At 36.1% G+C, this 12,398-nt stretch overlaps 1 protein-coding gene across 5 annotated transcripts in view; it reads left to right on the plus strand.

Annotated features, from left to right (window-relative positions):
- The window catches only part of LOC111154612 (heterogeneous nuclear ribonucleoprotein R), a 38,816-nt gene extending 26,990 nt beyond the window's left edge, over positions 1–11,826 (plus strand). For 3 of the 5 annotated variants that reach the window (XM_022514312.1, XM_022514314.1, XM_022514311.1), the window contains 3 exons: positions 3,003–3,152; positions 5,217–5,338; positions 5,477–11,826. In XM_022514312.1, coding sequence (XP_022370020.1) covers positions 3,003–3,152; positions 5,217–5,338; positions 5,477–6,089 — 885 coding nt within the window. In that variant the 3' untranslated portion in view covers positions 6,090–11,826. The remainder of the gene's footprint in view (positions 1–3,002; positions 3,153–5,216; positions 5,339–5,476) is intronic. The other 2 variants (XM_022514315.1, XM_022514313.1) reach the window with 1 other exon arrangement.
- Positions 11,827–12,398: the final 572 nt, after the last annotated feature.

Here is a 12,398-nt window from a genome sequence, read left to right on the forward strand (position 1 = left end):
AATCAACCGAAACCTAAGAGCCTATATTTCTTAAAGGGACTTTTTTCCTGTTGAATGTTTTAAACAAACTTTCAACAAGTAATTTTTACATCGTATGTTTTGGTTTCATCCTGAAAAAGAAAAAAAAAATTGGTTTTGGTTTAAAAAAAAAAAAAAAGGGTAAATAAACCAACTGAGGCCTGCATAATGTTGAGTCTGACCTCTCTGACAACACTGTGAAAATAAAGAGGGTAGAGATGGAGGTGGACAGTGTTAGAGTCCCCGCCTTGAAGTAATACCTTCCCCCAAATAATTTTTATTCATATATCCTTTATCTGAGGAAAGAGTTTATTCACCGGGTATGTTAATTTTTTTCTTTGAATAGGTAATAGAATTCCTTAGTTCAAAAATCAAAATTACACAGAAAGGTATAGATTAAAGAAGTCCTACCTCGGCATGCCTGGGTGGCTCAGTCGGTTAAGCAGCTGCCTTCAACTCGGGTTATGATCCCAGGGTCCTGGGATCCAGCCCCTCATCGGGCTCCCGGCTCAGCGGAGAGCTTGCTTCTCCCTCTCCCTCTGCTTGCTGCTCTGTCTACTTGTGCTTTCTCTGTATCTCTCTGTCAAATAAATAAAATCTTTAAAAATCAAAAAGTCCAGCCTCTACCTAGCTGCATCTATTGTATTCCCTCGTTCCCAGTACACACCCAGTTTTCGTAGTCTCTGGTTTATTCTTGTAGTATTTCCTCAGACAGATACAGGCAAATACGAGTATTCTTACTTTCCTGAACTTTTTACATGATGGGTACAGGTAACCTGCATTCACTGATCTATATTTGCTTTATTCAGTATCCTAGTTCATGAACTCTAAGGTGGTATATCACTATTATGTGTACTACTAAGAAGTTATTAAATGTTGCCAATTTAATTTTGAAACAGTGCTTGCATGTCACATTAACTGTAAGTTGGATTCCCATTTCAGAGATGTAAAAAAGGGAAAAAATGTCTTACCAACAATTATGGCTACATAATGTTCCATTGTGTGGGTATACTATACTGTGTTCAGCTGGTTGGGCAGAGTTTCTATTATTGTAACAATATTATAGTGAATGAGCTTGTATGGTGTCAGTTGATAAAAGTGCAGATACATCTGTAGGATAGATTCTCAGAGATAGAATTGTGGGCCACAGAGTACATGCTTCTGCAATTATTATAAAATACTTTTGTATTGTAAAATATTGCCATATTCCCCTGTACTGTTTTATCCTCCCACCAGCAAAATACAAGAGGCCCACTTTCCTCATCCTTGTCAAAATAGTGTGTAATATTTTTGGATTTTGCCAGTCTGGTAAATGGTGTATCTGAAAGCCGTTATGATTTACTTCTCTTACTATGCATGGATTTAAGTTTTTAGTATGTTGAAGGGCCATTTGTGTTTCTTTGTATGAACCTTGTATTCATGAATTTTGCATGTCTTTTATTCAGTTTTCCATTGAGCTTTTTCTTATTTTCTGGAACTCTGATATTTTAAAATAGAGGTTAACTCTTTGTGATAGAAGTCATTTGTCTTTTGGCTCCACTTCTGTCATTTTTGCCATGTGAAAGCCATTTATTTCTAGTAGTGAATTCTACCACTCCTTTATATAATAGCTTTTATTTTATTTTAAGATTGTATTTATTTATTTGACAGAGAGAGATCACAAGTAGGCAGAGAGGCAGAGAAAGAGGGGGAAGCATGGTTCCCCGCTGAGCAGAGAGCCCGATGCAGGCCTCGATCCCAGGACCTTGAGATCATGATCTGAGCGGAAGGCAGCCGCTTAACCCACTGAGCCACGCAGGCGCCCCTATAATAGCTTCTAAATTATAAAGCCTTCCTTGGAGCAATGTTATGTAAAGGAATTACCTTTATCTTTCTTTCTTTCCTTCAATATTTATTTATTTGACAGAGCGAGAGAGAGCATGTGGGCAAGCACAGGCAGGGGGAGTGGCAGGCAGAGGGAGAGGAAGAGTGGGGCTCAATCCCGGAACCCTTGGATCAGGGCCTGTGTGGAAGGCAGACAGTTAACCATCTGAGCCATCCAGGTGCCCCACCTTTATTTTCTTTTAATATTTTTCAGACTCTCCCCATCACCACCCCTTTTAAAATTTTTGATCTATTTGGAGTTTACCCTGGTATGTAGTCTGAGGTATGAATCCAACTTCTTTTTTTAAGATTTTATTTTTAAGTAATCCTTACACCCAGCGTGGGGCTCGAGCTCACAACCCTGAGATCAAGAGTCACATGCCCCTCTAACTGAGCCAGCCAGGCACCCCCAACTTTTAGTTTTATCCAGGTGAACACTATACTGTTTCAGTGATTTAAGCATTATAGTTTGTTATATCTGGTAGGGCTAGTCTCCAAATTTTTTTTTTCTGACTGTTCTTGTTTATTTTTCCATATGAACTTTAGAATTAGCTTAATTACTCAGTTCTGCAGGGAGCAAAACCCCAAAACATGTTGTTTCAGTTGATACTCAGGGACCTGTTAAATTTGTGAATTAACTTAGTAATTATCTCTTGGCTCCTTGAAGGTTCTGTTCACAGTGTTAGGTACTTTATTTTTATTTATTTTTTCAGAATTTGTTTTTAAAGATTTTATTTATTTGACACAGAGAGAGAGTGAGCACAAGGCGGGGGCAGCAGAGGGAGAGGGAGAAGCAGGCTCCCTACTGAGCAGAGAGCCCGATGTGGGGCTCAATCCCAGCACCCTGGGATCATGAACTGAGCCAAAGGCAGGCACTTAACCGACTGAGCCACCCAGGTGCCCCAGTGCTAGTTACAGGGCAGGAGAAGGAACCAATCTATATAAATTGGTAACTTACAGAATAATTTTCTTGGCAATTTTTATACCTTCTGTGATGCACCTTTATTATTTAATGTTTTTGAGAAGGAAAGCCTGCTGTGAAGTTAGGAAGAAATACTTTAATGTAAGACTTAAGCAAAAAATTAGTAGCCAATGCCAATGTTTTATATTTGTTGTATTAGGTGAAAGTTTTATTTGTGAGAAACTTGGCTACTACAGTGACAGAAGAAATATTGGAAAAGTCATTTTCTGAATTTGGAAAACTCGAACGAGTGAAGAAGTTGAAAGATTATGCATTTGTTCATTTTGAAGACAGAGGAGCAGCTGTTAAGGTAGAAACTTGAAATTTTGCTTCTTGATATTTGAATTTTGTTGTTGAGACTTGCTAAACACATAAAATGACTTTAAAAACTGAAATAAAATTGGTTTTCAGCTTTTGCCGAACTCTGGAACTTACTTTTAATAATCTGTGAAGTGGTAGTAGTGTAACAGGTAAGCTTTCATATTTCAAAGCCTGATTATTACTAACTGGGTTTGTAACTTCAGGCAAGTTATTTTTAATCTCTATATTGTTTTTGTAAGCCTAATATTTGATAGCATGATGCCCTGGAAATATTATAAGGTGTAGGAATTAGCTGCTGTAAATGGTAAACAGGTAATGAATCATATTATAACTGCTTTGTTTACCTTACTTTGTGGACCTGTGAAAGACCAGAGCAGTCAGTGTGTGTGACTTCTCACACAGCACGACTGACCTACTGAATTCACCAGATGTGTTCAGAGAGAGTGGTTAGTCCTTCATAGATTTGCCTTTCTTCAGTCATTGCGGAATTCTAGTAGTATTAGCTGTGTTGCTGGTTTCAGGAGTTGTTAGAGATACTTCTTGAATATAATAGTCAATTTGATGATAGTAATGAAAAGTGTGAAAGCATTTTGTGTGGTGGCGAGAGGGTAAAACCTGAATACCTGTGCTGTTTTCTGCCAATAGTGGATCAGCAGTATCTTCCATGTGAATTGGTAGTTTCTTGTTCCTCTCACCTTTCCCGATTGGGGAGAGAAGACAAAACACTAACAGAAGTTTTTTATTTGGGAAGGTATGTCGAGCATCCTCAGTGACTCACTCAGGCCTGGTCCTTCTTCGGCGTGGTCTGTTGGAGTGGGGCCCCCTCTAATTTGAGCAGTTTCTGTTTCCTGCCCAGGATATTTGCTTTAAAGTGTGCCTTATAGAATCTTTGTATTAGTTAGAATTTATTGGCTTGCTTTTTGATGAAAGCTAATTAGTGAGACAGCATTGCTTATAAAATTCACAGCTTAGTGCAGAATTTAATGCTTGGTTTCTGAAATTGCCAGTGGTATGAAACACGGATAACTAATTTATACCTTCTGAGTATTGCTTCTCATTCAGTTGTTACTAAATAACTTGTCTCTAATTGAAAAGAAGTATAAAAACTGGTAGGGGGGTTTGCCAGAGAGGTCTGTGAAATTTCAAAATGTGTCAGCAACTGGGAAGCTTCTGTGGACTTAGTTGCTTTAGGTGAAGTGTGTGGTCATGGGGAGCAGTTAGCAGGTAGAGGAGGACTGATGTAATCTTTGTCTAGTTGCTTGTGAATCTCTGAATGTTCTTTATGGATAGAGCGTTTTATTCTGTTTGTCCAGAGCGGAAAAGATTGTGTAGGGAAGCAGAAAGGCTGTGGCAAGGAGGTGTGACATTTTGTTACTGAGTTACTTGAACTTGGATGTATGGCAGAGGCTATTAGGTGGAACAACACAGATAAAGGACTAGAGCATAGGATGCTTTCGATTACTGCTCTCCCGGTGAATACTCAAGGCTTTATTAGTCTGTACCTGTTCTAGGTGAAGTGTTGTGGGGGAAACCTAGGCATTTTTTGGTCGGTATCTTGTTCATTTTCACTGATAACCTCATTCATTAACCTCATTTGTCTTTCAGATCTTTAAGATTTTTATGGAAGAGCAGTTTCAGATTTACATGTTGAATGCCATGTTTTTATTTTAAAAATTTGAGTCTTGAAAAGTTTATGTTAATTATGGCATTTCCCAGATGTGGATTTGCTTTTTTGTTACGGCTCAACCTTGAGGGGTTAGTTCTTTGGAATTAAGGAGCAGTGATAGGTGGCTCTGGAAGACCTTCCAGCTTTTTAAATATAAGAGTAGGACATCAGTTTTGTTTTCAATATAATTTACACATAAGAAGGTAAGATTGAGGGAAATAAATACTTTGTATTTTTTGCTTTGTGGCTTGATTCTTTTGCCAGTTAAAATAGTTGTGAAGTAAATTGTTTATTAATTGTATTAAATGGGAGGGTATGTCTATGTAATTATGTTTTAAAGTTCTATTTTTACAGGTAAAATAAATTTATTTTTGTAATTTTGTGTAGGCCATGGATGAAATGAATGGCAAGGAGATAGAAGGGGAAGAAATTGAAATAGTCTTAGCCAAGCCACCAGACAAGAAAAGGAAAGAGCGCCAAGCTGCTAGACAGGCTTCCAGAAGCACTGCGTGAGTCTACATTTTAGTAAATATATCTCTAAACAAAGAATGAATTGGTAATAGAGATCAACTTAATAAAAAAATTCAGGAATAGACCTGAAGTAAGCTAATTTGTTTTTTTCTTTTCTCCCTTCCCTTCATTGCTAGGTATGAAGATTATTACTATCACCCTCCTCCTCGTATGCCACCTCCAATTAGAGGTCGGGGTCGTGGTGGGGGGAGAGGTGGATATGGCTACCCTCCAGATTACTATGGCTATGAAGATTACTATGATGATTACTATGGTTATGATTATCACGACTATCGTGGAGGCTATGAAGATCCCTACTACGGCTATGATGATGGCTATGCAGTAAGAGGAAGAGGAGGAGGAAGGGGAGGGCGAGGTGCTCCACCACCACCAAGGGGGCGGGGAGCACCACCTCCAAGAGGTAGAGCTGGCTATTCACAGAGGGGGGCACCTTTGGGACCACCAAGAGGCTCTAGGGGTGGCAGAGGGGGTCCTGCACAACAGCAGAGAGGCCGTGGTTCCCGTGGATCTCGGGGCAATCGTGGGGGCAATGTAGGAGGCAAGAGAAAGGCAGATGGGTACAACCAACCTGATTCCAAGCGCCGTCAGACCAACAACCAACAGAACTGGGGTTCCCAACCCATCGCTCAGCAGCCGCTTCAGCAAGGTGGTGACTATTCTGGTAACTATGGTTACAATAATGACAACCAGGAATTTTATCAGGATACTTATGGGCAACAGTGGAAATAGACAAGTGAGGGCTTGAAAATGATATTGGCAAGATCCGATTGGCTCTAGATCTACATTCTTCAAAAAAAAAATTGGCTTAACTGTTTCATCTTTAAGTAGCAGTTTGCTGCCATTTGTATTGGGTGAAGAAATCACTATTGTATATATACTCAAGTCTTTTTATTTTTTTTCCTCTTTTCATAAATGCTCTTGGACATTATTGGGCTTGCAGAGTTCCCTTATTCTGGGGGTTACAATGCTTTTATCGTTTCAGGCTTCATTTTAGCTTCAAAAACAAGCTGAGCACACTGTTAAATCATGATTTTGCAGAACCTTTGGTTTTGGACAGTTTCATTTTTTTGGATTTGGGATAGATGACATAGGAGTATGGAGTATGCTGTAAATAAAAATCCAAGCTAGTGCTTTGTCTTAGTAGTTTTAAGAAATTAAAGCAAACAAATTTAAGTTTTCTTGTATTGAAAATAACCTATGATTGTATGTTTTGCATTCCTAGAAGTAGGTTAACTGTGTTTTTAAATTGTTATAACTTCACACCTTTTTGAAATCTGCCCTACAAAATTTGTTTGGCTTAAACGTCAAAGCCGTGACAATTTGTTCTTTGATGTGATTGTATTTCCAATTTCTTGTTCATGTAAGATTTCAATAAAACTAAAAAATCTATTCAAAACATTACCTATTTCAAATTCAATTGTGTCCTAAAACATTATTTTATTCGTAATCCTTTGCAAGGAATCTTGTTTTCAAATGATAACTGCCTATGTGAGTGATCAAATTCATGCAAATTTTCTTGTCTATTCCAATATGTATCGTGGTTATCAGACTGAGGATTAGTCTAAATTCTAGTATTTATTCCAAATCGCACTTTATTGATTGGTGTTCTCTCATAGTCTCTTCTAATTTTGAAATTTTATCCTTTATTTTTATAAAAACGGGTTCAGAGGCTTTTGAACATTCTTGCAGGCATTGGATAATTTGCGTTAAGTAAAATGGGGTTGGGGAAGCAGACTGCAATTTATTTTTGACCCACATTCTTTCTATAAAGGATAATTTGTTGTCTGAAGACCTTATTTGCTGGATAAGTGAATGTATAACAGGAAAAAATGCTAGTACTGTGGCGTCAATTGCACTGCGGACTAAACTTAAATTGTAGTGTACATAATCGTGACTACCACTTCAGTTACTGGTTTAGGAATATAATTTCCTATTGCTACATAAATTTGCTTTGAGAAGCACTCGTGCCTTATAAGAGAGGCGTAAACATATCCACTAGTCATACTTCTGACTTTCGGTTAATATCGCTCTTATTTTTTTACTACCCTCCTGGCTAAATTTTTGTTGGCCAAGTTATAACATCTATTTCCCTGTTTCCTTTAGAAATTCTGAATTATTATAATGACAGTTTTGCTCGAGAGTAAGAGGAACAAAAGAATCCAAACTTGACAGTGCAGAAATGTCTGGATCACATTCAAATTACCATAAAATTTTCTCTTCCGTTTTACTCCTAGGTGGGTCTAAAATGCTTTAAATTGTAAAAATGAGCCATTTAGGGAGGAATTAAAATGATCACACCTTTATTTTGTGTTTTGTTCCTGTTTGGTGTCTTTTAGGACAGCAGTAGTAGATCTCAGGACCGTAAGCCATTTAGTTCCTTACGAGCGTGCTTAGATCGTGTTTTGAGTTTCATGGCTTCTCTCTTGATTTCAAGTAAGAAAATTAGTATTTACTGATGAAAGTCTATTATTTATCTCTCTTTAAAAGTACACTTACTATATAGTTCAGTAAGTTAAAAGACCTTATTAATATTCCTTTTGTGTTTTTGGAAACTCATAAAGGAATTATGTAGTCTGTCCCAAATTAACATGGGTATTTATTTGGTAAAGCTTAGATACAGTAGTTTTTCTTATGCCCATGTATGTAAGTAAAGACACCAAACATTCTTTAAATGCTGCTTTTAAACTTTGAAAATACAATTTGTAGTTATTATAAGTCTAAATTAGACTTAAATCCCGATTTTTCTTGGGAAGAAGAAAGCATCTACAAGTAAAATTTGATTTGTTTGTATTTCTTTAAAATTAGATGTTACCAGATACAAAGGTAATCATGAGGAAAATTAGGAATGGGTAAAGAAGTGATTCTGAAAAAGTAATTGATTGTGCTTCCCCTACCCATCCTAAAATATAAGCCCTAGCAAAAACATAAGACTAAAACTTGGGTTCCATGACAAAATCCTTTCCTCTAGTTGCAAATAATATTTTACTCTCACCTATTAAAATATGTCTAAGAGATGTCCCCTAATAATTGCTTTATAGGGTTTTTGTAGCTATTTTATTTCACAGAAAAACACAACTTTTTGAACATTAAGTCTCACTTCAGAGCTTTTTCCCTTGTTGAATCTTGTAAACTCTTGCTGTAGCAGCATGCAGAGAAAATAGATTTGGAGCTTAACTTTTCACAGAAATAAACCTTAACAATCTAATACAGAAGCCTGAAAAATGTTCATTCAGGAGGTCTTTATTTTAGATTTTCATTAGGTGCTTTATTTTAATGAATTTTTTTTAACGAGTTCTGGGAAATTTCATTCCCTGCTCTTACGCCATCTTTTTTGTTCCCCAACCTAATTCATTTGCTTTACTTATGAGCCTGCTACAGTAATGTGTGTTGGGAAATATATTTACTTCATATTGAGGCCAACCTCTTCTTTGTAGGTACCTTCCTAAGACTGACCTAAACATACCCCTTCCCCATAATGGAATGCTAATTTTTATTTGATCACTCATTTATAGCAGTTGCTTAAATGTATGTATTTAAATGACAGTGTTTTAATTTTTTTAAAGCAAAAAAGTTCTAATAAGTTGCCAGATTTCTAATAAATCCAAGTTTATTTGATCAATTGATAAGGAAATTGAGTTGCTACGGTTCTGTAGTTAGTTTTTTTAAGCAAAGAGTTCAGCATAATTGTTTTTGTTTTCTTAGTTACTGGGGTTATTCTGCATAAGAAAGCCCAATGCTTTCTATTAATAGACAATTTTTCTCTCATTTGAAATCTGACTTAGGAGGTGAACCCTCTTTTTAAAAAGATTAGCATGCATCAAAATAAATTCTATTTTAAATTCCAAAAGAGAAGGGACATAAAATTCCATTCCTAGCATAAAGCCACATAATATTCTGGAAACTCATTACATCATTTGCCTCCTGCCCATTTGGATAATCATACCTATGTTTTATTAATTGTGTATTATTTGTAAAATCCAAAACCCTTCCAGTAAATACTTGCTATAAGGCTATTACTTGTCAATTGTAAAGAGTTCTACATTTGTTAAAATTTGCAGTTTTGATTTTTCAAAGAGAATTTTGTTTACTGAGCTATCCAGTATTCTTAAAGAAAACCAACTGAAGTATGTAAAGAAATGTTAGTGTTGTCCCTTTTTGTGTGGCATCTCTTAAGTGAGCAGCTAAGAAAAAGCCTTATAGAAAGAGTGTACTGGATTTATAAGTGTGTTTATGTTTCTCTAAGAATGGGAGCTTCTGTTAACTTAGTTCTCAGTAAGCCTGTGGATTGGGTGACTGACTAGAGAATTCAGAATGACAAATCCACTAACCAAGCATGCTTACTTTTGTGCTAGTAGCTTGTGAATTAGTTCTGAATTTTGAAATGCAAACACCAAGCCTTAAAAATACTGCATATTTAATGTATTTGGTCAGTAATGAATATAAATATTTAAAGTATTTGAAGTAGTTACTGTTAATCTTTCTAGAATAGTTTTTTTTTTCTTTTTAAATATATATACTTATGTAATTTTTATTTAGAGGTTACCAGAAGCTCTGGGTTTTTTGTTTTGTTTTGTTTTTGTTTTTTAACCATTTTCAGATGTTATCCAGAAATCTGCAAGTGTACTTTTCCTGTTTTAACTCCTTCCTTTTATCACCTGACTATCAGGGAAGCGAGGTTGAGGCTGCCCTGACCTGACATGTCATGATGTCGACTTGCTAGGTGGGGTTCGCTGGGGACGATAACCAGTGGAATTGTTGGTAAGAAATTTTTTTTTTCCTATTTTTTTTTTTAATCAGTAGTGGGACATTAAGTGTGGGAAAATGCCCATATTTTATAAGTGGGCATTTATGTTGGCCTTGTAGGCAAGTAAGACTTTAATATTAAATAATTTAGTTCTTAATAGGAACATATAATAACTACTTCATACTTTTTATTCTCAAAGTACAGGTTAGTAGGAAAGGTCTGCAAGTATGAAGTAACAAAATACTCAGGGTATATTTTAGGTGATGAAAATAGACACTTTACAAGATAAATTCTCAAGACTTTTAGACAATAAATTTGCTTTATTTTACTGTGGTTTCAATCCCTCTAATATCTTCATTATGTTTGCATTTTTATTGGGAAGATGAGTACATAATGCATCTTAAGAGATGTTTATTGCACGCTGATACTAGCAAAAGTAGAAGTTGTTGATAGGATGGAGGATTTAAATAAACACTAGGAAAAATTATTTTTTAAATCTTCCAAAAAATTTTAACATTGTAAAATGAAACTTAAAAGTTCTAGCAGTTTCACAAACAGGAGAGGGCTTGTTTTAAAAATACATTTGACATAATGACTTTGAGTCAAGAGGACATTACTTAGCTAAATATTAGAACCTTGAACATAGCAAAACCATTAATCTGTCAACAACTTGTGTTTTGTCTGAAATCCAGGACAGCTGTTGCGATTAGTAGGTAGTGGTAGAATTTGTCCATTTTTAGATGATATTAAAGATTAAAATCTCTCACAGTAGAGGATTCCATGATAGTAAAGTATAAAGCAAGGAAATTAAATTTAATAACTAAGCATTTCTGACCATAACATATAAAAAAATAATTATAATATGACGTAATCACTGATCAAAAGTAATTATGAATATTCATACATGAAGAACCTCCCTAATATTCTTAAGCCTCCTTTGTTGGTTGAACGTATGTCTAGGATGAATCTTGGGTGTTAAACGCGCTAGTCAGTATTCTGAAATCTTGTCTGTAAGCTTGTCGTAGACTACTTGTAAATTGCTATAATGAAATTATACTTTAAGAATTGCAGTGATTACATCATTTTGTTGAGGTACTTGTTTCTCTTCTGACACATTTTATGCTGTACCATTGATAGAAAAGATTATAAAGATTGCACTAATAATGTGCTCTTTGGAAAGCTTGATAGTAAGCAGTAGGAACACGCAAGTAATTCTGAGGAGTTCATCTTTGCAGCACAAAGTCTAGTTAGTGGCTTTGATATACTAACAACAAAACGCATTTCATGGGATCAGGAAGGGAGACCTTGCGGAGTGGGGGGAAAGCTTCAATTCTTCAAATACAAACAGGGGTTTTCATTTTATGTAGTAACTTTGTAGGATCCCATGAACGTTGCTTTTCTTGATTTCTCGTTTATAATGGCTGGACAAAAGGAACTTCTCTAGCCTGTTCGGTAACATAGGTAGAATTGTACTTTTAACAAATCCTACTAAGATGTTTAGTACTATGTTGTAAGGCTATTTCTATAACTGAGCTGAAAGCTCCTGTGAACATGACATTGCTATATGCATATAGTAATATGAGAATATTACAGTAGGAACATTTGCAAGACCACTTAATCAGCAGTTTAATAAAAATCATGTTTTTGGTACAGTGTTCAGGTACCATAACTGTATTGGAATATTTGTACAATGTTAAATATTTTTAATAAAATCGAACATGTTCAAAATGTTGTGTTGGTGATTTTGGGTGGGGTGTGATGGTTTCGATTGTGTAAAACAGATTCAGTAGTTCTGTAATTGAGACTTTTGTGGTCAAATGGAGTTCTGTCTTCACATTTAGTACTAGGTATTGGGTACTGGCTTGAAAGAAGACAGTGAGGGAGTGGGAAGGAGTAAAAACAAAAGAGCTGAACTTGAGGGGGTCTATTAAAATGTCAGGAAGTAGCTTTACTGGGGGTTAGAGCTGGGTCTTCAGGTTTAAGATGGGAATGTTGGCTTTTGGCATAAAAGTTTGCCAGTAAAGTTTTTCTGATGAAATTGTGGCATATCCATTTGGAAATGATCTAGAAAACATACAGAGGCGGGCAAAGGGAAACACCTGTACAGTGCTTTCAGAAGGCATTTTATTCCCCGTGTTCTTGGCCCCTTGACACAACATGCCAGCAAGTGAAGAAGTGGTGAGGGAATATTTGAGGAAGGCTGTGTTGAAGGGTTTAGGCGCATCATTGGGAAATGTCTCCAGTATACAAGACGCACCATGTTGGGAGTGAGTTCTTCAAACTTGATAAGGGTT

The sequence above is a fragment of the Enhydra lutris genome, unplaced genomic scaffold (genome assembly GCF_002288905.1).
Source record: "Enhydra lutris kenyoni isolate GAN:26980312 unplaced genomic scaffold, ASM228890v2 scaffoldscaffold38, whole genome shotgun sequence".
Classification (NCBI taxonomy): Eukaryota; Metazoa; Chordata; class Mammalia; order Carnivora; family Mustelidae; genus Enhydra; species Enhydra lutris.